This window comes from Trichoplusia ni, chromosome 12, assembly GCF_003590095.1.
Source record: "Trichoplusia ni isolate ovarian cell line Hi5 chromosome 12, tn1, whole genome shotgun sequence".
Classification (NCBI taxonomy): domain Eukaryota; kingdom Metazoa; phylum Arthropoda; class Insecta; order Lepidoptera; family Noctuidae; genus Trichoplusia; species Trichoplusia ni.
The window spans coordinates 7,063,929-7,074,967 of record NC_039489.1 but is presented as its reverse complement, the minus strand read 5'-3'; the positions used below and the strand labels follow the sequence as shown (position 1 = coordinate 7,074,967).

Genomic DNA, 11,039 nt, shown 5'->3' with positions numbered 1-11,039 from the left:
CCTTTTGACACTCTTGATGATTTTATTTTTTAACATTCCAAAAAAAATTGGTTAATTTATTTCATTTTCTAAAATTGTGTTTAAAACGACCCAAAATACTTTCAAATTTATTCCCTTGCCCGTAATGAAATTTCCCCAAACACAGTATCCATTTGCTCTGAATTTAGTAATTTGGGTAAGCTGCTACTAAAATCCAAACACTAAATAGAACTAACAACATTACAGGGGGAAGACGATGGGAGGATCAAGTGCCATAAACTACATGATATACATGCGAGGCAACCGCCGGGACTACGACAGTTGGGCGGAGCTGGGCAACCACGGATGGAGTTACAGAGAGGTCAGATACTTAACATATATTTGTGTTTATTGAAAGATATATACTTGTGTGAGGATATTTGAAAAGTTTCCATACTTGGCTTGAAGTTTGGCAGATAGGTATAAATTTTTCGATTTTAGGTTGAGAATTATTTGTGGAAGTAGTCTCGTATGTTGTATTTGTATAAAATGTAGATAATTTTATGCAGAAAATGTGAAATAATATAGTTGCTGAACTGAATTGTCTGGATAGAAGTATTAACCTCCAATACCACATTTTTCAGGTGCTACCGTACTTCAAGAAAGCAGAAAACAATCAAGACGTGGAGTCTCATGACACTTACCACCACGCAGTTGGCGGTCCCATCAATGTTGAACGATTCCAATACTTAGATGTCAACGCAATGATGCTGGTACAGGCTTTCAAAGAAAAAGGCTTACCCATCACTGACTTCAACGGCGAAAACCAATTGGGAACAGACATTGCCCAAACAACTTCAAGAAATGGCCAAAGAAACTCAGCTAATAAAGCATACATCAGCCCCATTAGAAATAAACGACCCAACCTACATATCGTAAACAACGCCTTCGCTACTAAAATACTTATTGATCCCATTACAAGGGTAGCTTATGGGGTTGAATATGTTAAAAATGGAGTAATATATTCTGTACACGCTGAAAAAGAAGTTATAGTAAGTACCGGTGCCATAAATTCTCCAAAATTATTGATGCTCTCAGGGATTGGACCGAAACATCATTTGAAGAGTCTTAATATACCTGTCGTTGCCGATTTGAGTGTTGGAGGTAACTTACAGGATCATGTTACTACAGACGCTTTGGTTATAGCCTTGTCAAATAAAACATCAACGGCTGTAGATGGTCAAGTGTTATTAGACGAAGTTGAATCATTTTATGATCAACCTTCTCCTAAAACTGGGCCATTAGCAGCTACAGGAACGCTTACTGGCACAGCGTTCATAAGTTCGGATTATGAAGATGCACCAAATATACAATTCCATTTCGATGGTCGAAACGTTAAAGAATTTTACTCAGATCCTACAACATATCTAGCAACTAACATTTTTCCTTTGGCCTTTTATGATGGACTAGCAGCTAGACCATTGCTTTTGACTCCAAAAAGTAGAGGATTCATATTACTTAATACTACAGACCCTATATTCGGTCCACCTTTAATTTACTCAAGATTTTTCACTGAGAGAGAAGATATGGAAGATCTGATAGAAGGACTAAAGTTTGCTGTAAGCTTAGAAGAAACTGATGCCTTCAGAGCTAGCGGTGCAAGCTATGTTAAAATACCAGTCCAAGCTTGTGCTGGGTACCATTGGGGTACAGAAGAATATTTTGCTTGCTTACTTATACAATACACTTCTACGATTTACCATCCCGTAGGGACATGTAAAATGGGACCAAAATGGGATAAAGAAGCTGTTGTTGATCCAAGATTAAGAGTTTACGGTGTTGAAAGGTTAAGAGTAATTGATGCTTCAATAATGCCATTAATTGTTAGAGGAAATACAAACGCTCCGACTATTATGATTGGTGAGAAAGCTAGTGATATGATTAAGCAAGATTGGTTAAGCTAAAGTATGTTATAGTACTTAGATAATAAAGGTTATTTTGTTAATTTATCGAATTGTGTTGTTTGATTTTGGCAACTTTCGTACAACGTACTTAGAAACAGCAGAAAATTGTCAAATGCTTAGAAATTATACAACGCTTCGATTAGTCACGTAATGTTGACCCATCATCTTCATAAAGTAATTTTAAGCTTTTACTATCAACATTTATGGCTGTCGAAATGACACTAGAGCAAAACAGATAGTAGGTCTATAATTAAAGCAAGACCCATTTCAGTCAGTTATATAGGTACTATTCTATTTCCATCGAGAAAGAAGGACGGCGATAACTTTAATATAGTGCGCTCTCCCTCGCACGTGCAAATATAGTCCTATTATGATAGTAGTAGCTGGTACAGGTACAAGTCATTTATAATTGAAGGTACTATAAAAGTTTATCAATAATTAAAAGTTCATTTGAATATTACTTGGAGGTCAATTTATTTTCTAACCAAGACTTATATTGAAATTTTATTTCTAAGTAATATTAATTTTGATTCTTAATGTATCATTAATGAAGGTAATTAAGAGTGAAACGTTTTAAAATACATTTTCTTAATTAAAAAGTGTCGATTGGTAAATTTAATAAAAAGGACTTCACAACAATTAATTTAAATAGTTTTTATGTAAATAAATTGTTTTTTAGTGTTTTATTTCATTTAAGACTGAATAAGTGTTTATTTAATTCAATCAAATACACTTTTATTGTGGACCTTTATTCTTTACGCCCTATTTTTATTAGACCCCATACTCATAAACAATTGTAATCGTTAAAGTAGAGCTATGAGAAAAACAATATTCCAACTGAAACGGCTGGAAATTCTAATCTCGTATTTAATTAGATTATTCTTAGAAGACCTCTAAGTTAAGTCCCGTTTAAATGTTGGGAATAATTATTTAAATAATAGCTTAACATGACACAAAAACTACTTGAAACATACATTTTAAATAAACAAAAGATTTTTGCAAGAAATCTTTGGAATACAAACGTCTGTAGTGAGCAAGTGTAACAAGAAAGTTGGTAACAAAGACCAACAGTGTGCGGCTGAATCATCTAGCAAGGCGCCGCTGGTGGGGCCACGAGAACCGCGACTTCTATATCTATGAATCAAAATAATACAATATGTTAAGTTATTGTTTAATGTAAGACAAGGCAAAAGAAGCGTCGATCGTCCGGGAGAAAGATGGGTCAATGACATAGTAAAGTGCTCGGGTCGATTCTGGATGAGGCTGGCACAGGACCGTAGAAATCTTCACGAGAAAGGCCTCCCATGCCCAGCAATGGGAGAATAATAACGGAGGCGATAATGATGATGATTATTCATTGTTATTTTTCAGGGTTTCGTACCAAAAGCTTAGAAACAGGGCCATATTACAAATTATCCACTGTATTTCTATCACCTGGCGTACTTTATGGATTGTGATAGCTATATCAACTTGAAGATTTGAATTGTGATGTCTTTCCGCGACAAAAGAAAAATAACTAAACCGACATTTTCTGCTTGTTTTACTGAGTAAATTAACAAAGGACTATCATAAAATAAAATGCACTACGAGATCGAATAAAATTTTAATACAGTTTTACTGGATATTCAAATTAACTCAATCTTATCAACTTATATTTTTCCACTAACAGATAAAAAGCTACTAAGCTGTACCTATTATATCGGCTTATAGAACACGAGAGCGATTCTCATTGTCAAAATTGAACATTTAAATTTCAAAATAAATCACTACACTTTAATACTTTCACAACCATATTATTATTTTCTGTAATTTTAAATCTATGATTAACCTTAATATAGCAGATTATTCTTTAATTATTTTTTTCAAAATAACAGCTTTACCGTGAAATTCAGTTGCCCTTATACGACAATCACGTTAATTCTGCGTCGCAAATTGTATTAAAGAGTCACTCCAAATTTCGAAGGATATTTCTCTGGTCCAAGCTCATTAAAAAAACAATTGAAAGTCATTATTTTAATGCTATTTTTTTTTAAAGTAAAATCTTATGGCTAAGTAGTGAAAAAAGTTCTACTCAGAAATCAAAGACCATGAAGGTTGTCTAAATACCTACAACAACAAAAAAGCAACTTCACACTTCAGCCCCTAACCTCGTCGTTGCTTTCTGCGTATAACTAGGCCTTTAGTCCAAACAATCACACGGGAGAGACAACTATCTATTCTAATAATAATCATGTATCCTCGTATTCATATATCACTTATGAAATCTCCGTGTTCATAGCCACAATCAAGACCCATCTGCCGTTGCTCCACCCCCATTATCTACTTCCATAAACCGCTGAGAAGCAAACAATCTGTAGACTGTGTCCTCACTCTAAAATCACCACCAGTATCCTCTGACCTTCCTCTCCCCTCCCTCGCCTTTGCACCTCCCAACATCGCCAAACATCTATTGATATAACCGGAGCTCTATCTAAACTGGCCATGTTATAAATTTTACAACGCTATAGACTTAAAACTTCATCAAAGTGCTATAAATAAACAGGAGTGCGTCCTCAGAGGTTTCCGACGTTTAAAAGCTTTGTTTTAATACTTGTACGTGTGGATTAAATAGTTAGTAATCGTGAGTTTAATTTCTATTGGCTGTTATTAAGAAGTCGAAGTTTCAAAAGGTAGAGTTGGTGACAATCTTGTCCTAGTAAAAAGTTTAGTCAACAAATCATCTATAGAATATTGGAATTATTTGAGTTCATGGTAAATTGGTTACCACGTGCTAGTTGTTGCAGATAGGCACACGTAGTGTTCAAAATAATAGAAAATGCTCATAATTTTGAAATATCTAGACTGATTTTATTTGCTTAAAACAGAAAGACAATTGGTAAGTTTTAATAACTATCTCAGTTCACATGTTGTAATAAAACCGGTAAAGTGAGAGTCACTCAAAAAAGGCAGAGGAATAATCGGTTATTGACCAATTTGCGATGGTAACAACCGCTGAAACTCAATCCATATTTTGTTGTTATAACGGCAACAGAAATACATAATCTGAAACTTTCAACAGTCTAGCTATCACTGTTAATAAGATCCAGCCTGGTGTCAGACGGAATGACAGAGGAACAGATAGAGAAGACTCAAACATTAACTCCTATTATATTTTTGATACAAAACTCTTAAAACACCTACACTCATATACACTTTATAAAACAAAAGAAATTTCACCCTAGAGTCATATTATCTTAGTATGTAGTTTTACATTTATTTCTACAACCACTGCGTATAAGGAAACTACCACCACCCCAAAAGCCTCCTACTTTTGAGGAAGCGAGATGGCGCTCTACACTCGATATCGCTGTCCCTCTTCAACAAATGCATTTGTCTTACTTTGAGAGGTCGGTAGTAGGGGCCTGAACTTTCACGTAAGATTGTTGTATTTAACGTCAAAGTTTATGAGGTCTCTCATGAAATATTTGTTTCGGGTGAATTTATTGGTGTGTTTATTTTAAATTTCTCGTAAAGTAAGTATAAGTTTGTATGTGGGACAACATTTTAAACTGTGTTTCATATGCACCAAACATTTAGAGTATAAAAAATATTTTGATGTAGCAAAACTAGGTTTACCACCTACGACGCTCCTTAAGTAAGACAAATGCAGTTGTGTGTTGTTTTATACGTAGTGCGTTGTTAAAACCAAAACATCAATACGTTAAGAAATCGATCAAACTCGCCGCGACAAAAGGGCAGCGAGCGAGACCAAAAAAAAGCAAATTTCAAAAACGAAATAAAAAAAATCTTCAAACATAAACTGCTACTGCTCAGTAGCTGTCGTTTTATAATATAATTTAGACCTCCTTGAAAAGAAGTCAACATATTGAGTTATGAGCACAGTTTCACTAATAACAAAGCTGTAAATCTGAACGTCTTGACATATAACGAGATAAAACAACGGAGAGCTGTGCCACCTAATTGTGTGCTCTTGTTAGTGTTCACTGCAGATGCAGAAATACTAGAAGGGGATTAAATAAATAAAAGAATTAAACTTTCAAATCAATATATTGGTCTTCATTTCGTTTCTTTCTTTCTTTCTTCTTTCTTTCATTTTAATAGTTTGAGAGATTTGGTGTCTGTTGATTTCTCTCCATTTATCATGGATGTGAGTATAATAAAGTCACCACGCCAAACCGAGCCGCAGTGTGCCCAAAATGTAGCGAGTTTGAATCCCGCGTAGGGTTACCATTTGTGTGATCTATTTGGGCATGTTACTTGAAAGGGTGTGTTTATTTTTTAAAGGAAAATAAAACTAAGAATTGAAATTTACAAAAACATAGTCCAGTGAAGGAGTCAAAGGATCCCCTGAGATCAACTGTAAAATGCATCATCTATGGAAATAACAACTGTTAAGCTATCAAGGTTCATAAGACACAACCTGGCGACAAACCATCGGACCGACAGATACAAACCGCAGCCTTTTTAACAGGTTTCCATTTATACTCTTTAATAACACCAAAACTCTTAACACCTAAATTTTCGAAACCGTTGACTGAAGCTAAGAACAAACATTTTGACACAAACGCTTCCAGCACCTCAGCTCATTGTTTGTCCGGTGCACTTTGGACAGATTTATATACCATTGTCACGTGCCACAACGGCTGTAATAACGACAGAATCTTTAGCAAAACGTGTCACACGAGCTTTTACGGGACCGCTTGTAGTAAACAAACTGTTTGCAGTACTTTAGGTTAAATTTTTAATTCTCTGCTAAGTTGGGGTTTGAGGGTAAAAGTTGTCTTAATGTTTGTCACTTGAAAGATGATTTGATTTTAACTTAATTTTATATTCAGAAATAATAGATAGTCTGGCCTACGGACGGTGAGTGATGGGTAGTGGTCCCATGAACACAGACTCCTAACAAACATACGTGTATCACACAAATGCTTGTCCTACGCGGGAATCGCACCCAAGATACATCGCGCTCAATAGGTTTGACGCGGAGATCTTTACAACTCATCTATCCTGGCAGACATACGCAGTTATTCTGTACTCATTATCGGCCTAGCATTTTCCCAACTATGTTGGGGTCGGCTTCCAGTCTAACTGGATTCAGTTAAGTATCAGTGTTGTACATTTAGCGACTGTGGCTGCGACTGCTGAGGAGGTACTCCTCAATCCTGTTACCTGGGCAACACAATATAAATAAATAGTTATATTCATATTCTTTCTTTATTGCAAATCCACAACGTAAGATTAGTTAGACTGGTTGTCAGACTTTCTAGCTTCTGTCTAACTGTAACGAGTGTCAAAGATGTATGAATAACAGCCGAGACCCACAATTTAACGTGCGTTCCAATCTAGGGACCAACCGCATCAAGCGTAGCTTTACCTATGATCGATACACTTATGCAGTTATAGCTTAGCCACGAGCTCCTAAAGCAGTTATTCTGTACTATCTGAACAAATGAACAGTAATCGCCATCAATACCCATAACTACCAAAACTATTTGTCTTTAAACTAGTTCTAACAGATTAGTCTAACTAAATAGCCTCAAATTGTATTTGCTCAGTGTTAACCGACCGTCTTGCTTTATTTTATTCAGATGACCGACTAATTGTGTTTAAGCTGAAACCAAGTTAAGGATTGGACAGGATTTTACTGCGGTAATTATAATAGTTAAGGAATGGAAGGTTTTAAATCAAGACTGCACCTAAAAATCCACTCACATTTATAATTGTTATCTTTTGCTGTGCCCGACAGGGTCCACAATTGTTACCTATCAAAAAATGTTTACCACCTAAGCCTACATTGTGGAATGCAATAAAGTATTGAGTATTGAGTAAATTCAACATTGTGATGTTTTAAAAGTGTCTGGAGAAAGGCCTTCTTAAAATGAAAACTTTTGAATTTAATTTTAATTTTAAATATAAACTCAAAACAATATTTCTGTAGCTATCAGTTATTATCGTTCCGTACCCAACGAGTAAAAGATACATTAAGGCCCTGCAGTCTGTCTGGTCAACCAATTAAATAATATAATGATAACTAGATGGTTGAAATTTTCACAGATGATTAAAACGGTGGTTTTTCTATAGCCCATTTGTACGGATCCCTCAGTATCGCGAGTCCGACTCGCCTTGTCAGGTGTATTATTTTACATGTCAAGTATGTCAACGCCATCTAGCCGTAAATTAAGAAAAACTTGTATAGTGAGTACTAGACAATTGATAAACATACTTACATATTTAAACTGCACACCCTAGACACAGAACAATTAATCGTGCTCATCACACTGATATCTGTCCAGTTTGAGAAGCGAACTCACCACCCCTGATAAAGCACCCAGAGTCACTAACCACTAAACCAACAGGCCAATCAAAATAAACTTTATGGATAATAGATTCAATTCATTACACACTGTAAATTTAGGCCCCAATTCTCTATTTAACTTAATACAAGGTCAATCCGAGCATAATCCTGGCTTTGGCCTGTCCATCGATGCGACCGGACATGGCTAATACATACCAAAACCTGCTTTAGCCGTATTATAGAATTGACTGTAGAGGTTTTATTATTAAAAATGTTAAATACTAGCTGTTCCCCGTGGGCCCGCCCGCTGAAAAAGGACATTATCCCACGGAAACAAAAAATCGGGATGAAAAGTGCCTATGTGTTAATCCTAGTTATAAACTATCTGTGTACCAAGTTTCGTCTACATAAAGAGGAATAAACGTCCATCGATACATAGAAACTTTCGCGTTTATGATTAGTAGGATTAAATACAAATAAGACATTGAAAAATTCAAACCCCAGACAGATCTCGAAATGGCAATTCCTGGCTTTACCAACAAGTTGTCATACAGGACTTAACTAATCTATAACAACTTGCCACTTTTTACCGTAGACCGAGAAAACAAGAAGAAGGGAAGAGAGGCCGCTGCGCTATAGTGGAGCAAAAATAGCTGATAATAGTAATAACTAAGGCTAGTCGTGTACTCAATAACATTTAAACTAGAAGAAAAATACACTTTCGAATTTCTAAAACCAAAAGAACGTAAAATGGTCCACAAAACCACGAGACTCATCACACACTATAATTAATTACAAAAACCGCACTTTAAATCACTTACAACAGCCAAACATTAGAACACGCATCACACTCACACAGTCGTGTAGCACATACAGGGTGCTACCAAATTGCTCGGAAGTTCGCCTCGTGCCCAAACTTCGCCAAAACATACAAAGCTTAATGGATTACACGTCTTGTTTTACTTGACGAATGCTAGCTTTGCCTTGCATGCCGTCTACAAATGATTCCGTTTTCTTTTTGTGGGTAAGTTTTTGTTTTTATGGACTATTTAGGGTTCCGTGACCAAATCGTAAATGGAACCCTGTTGCGGTGGTATCGCTGACTATTTGTTTGTGACCATGCTGTTTCTCATGAACTGTGATAGCAGGCATAGACAGTGGAAATTTCCCAGAAATTGTATTAAATTTGACGCTCTAACAACGTGCATAAACATAAACTAAAGATCCAGATAAAGTAACGGTGATTACGGTCTGAATTTGTTGCCTCAATAAATTAGTCTTGCCCATACTTTTATTTATTTGTCACCCAACTGATTTGTTTTAGCCTATGTGTATGGAACCTTCAGTTTTGCGAGCCCGACTGTCACTTGACCGGTTTTTATTGTTTACTGAACAATCTTTCAGAACAGAAGTTGTTCTTGGTCTCGCAGTTTGATATTTAGACGATAATGTGATTCTTGTTACAAACAAGCATTACATTACTATTATGAAACAATTATTTCTATTTAATATTAATTACGAATATTCAATTATTACTCAACAATAAGTTAATACAAAAAATCTTAATCGAGAATACTTTAATATACAAATGAGTAAAAGAAAAAATAATTATACAGTCAGTATTACTTCCACACAAAACAAAGCTTAACAAAAACTCGAACAATGCAAATTGTAATAAAAACGAATTACATTAAAAATTCTAAATACAATAAAATTTGCAAGTGAAAATTCTTTTAAACACCCTATAAAGTAATTAAAGAGAGAAAGGACATTATGCGGGACACAGCTAACGCATTTACTCCGAATAAGACAAATCTTAAAGTATTAAACCAATTATTATGCAAAGGAATTCGTAAAAAGAGAAGTCATTTCGTCGTCGCAAACTCAAGCAAACTTTACTCTGGAATAAAGCTTACCACCTCCTTTTAAACTATAGTTACTCTTGAGCAAGCTAGATGGCGCTGTACACCGAGCGGATTCCATCTCGCTTCTTTGAGTGCGGTAGTCTTGCTTTAAGAGTTGGTAGTAAGGTCTCTAGATGCAACTTCAATATGAAATTTAAATGAGATTCGTTCAGGTAGCTAGTCTAATTCCCTTGCATCCACCTGTAACTTCATTCAAATTCCTCGCGCAGTTCGAATTAATTCTTGTCTGAATTATGTATTTTTAAAATGGTCGGATTCTATTTGAATGTTTAAGTACTTGGTGTTGTACCGCTGAGTACGTCGTTGATAAAATCTATTGTTGCCTCCATCGCCTTTGGTGATTCTGTTTAGTTGCTTTGAATCGAATCTTAAATATTTGTTTGAAGAATAACTTTGAAGTAATACAAATAAACGGAAACTTATTGTCAGTGAAATTTCACTTTTCATTATAATTGATTCTAAGAATTTAGGAATAACGAACAGCGTTGAAACCGGCCAAGTGCGAGACGGACTCAGAAACAGAGTTCGACAGAAAGAGAGAATGTAAATCGGCTAATTAAAAACTAATAGGCTGGATTCAAAGAGAAACGTAAATACATTTATTATGTGTAACAATTTCTACTAACTATCTAGACAGATCATGAGACACAACTTAGAACCGTATGGTCAGACATGCAGCGGACCATTATTATTAGGATTCAGTCTTTTTATACTTTGGTTGAAAAAAAATCGGTCGCTCAGATAACAATCGGTCAAGCTGTCTTCGTCATTGCGAGATGTAAAGTCTAATAAAATATTTCTGAAAGTCGAAAATAAAACGAAACTATACACTAAACAGACCCATTATTATCAAAAGATGTCTCACGAAATTCAAATTCGAATTCTATTCTCAAATAA

General features: G+C 35.4%; 1 protein-coding gene across 1 annotated transcript; it reads left to right on the top strand.

The window, feature by feature from the left end:
• Window positions 1-60: 60 nt before the first annotated feature.
• LOC113499406 (glucose dehydrogenase [FAD, quinone]-like) lies at window positions 61-2,498 on the top strand. Its single transcript, XM_026879884.1, has 2 exons — window positions 61-340; window positions 603-2,498. The coding sequence occupies exons 1-2, from the start codon at window positions 236-238 to the stop codon at window positions 1,920-1,922; spliced, it is 1,425 nt and encodes a 474-aa protein (XP_026735685.1). The 5' UTR covers window positions 61-235; the 3' UTR covers window positions 1,923-2,498.
• The last annotated feature ends 8,541 nt before the right edge of the window (window positions 2,499-11,039 follow it).

Coding starts and splice junctions, on each gene's coding strand:
- LOC113499406 (XM_026879884.1), top strand. CDS start 236: ATGGGAGGATCAAGTGCCATAAACTACATGATATACATGCGAGGCAAC. Junction 341..602: donor ACGGATGGAGTTACAGAGAG/GTCAGATACTTA, acceptor CACATTTTTCAG/GTGCTACCGTACTTCAAGAA.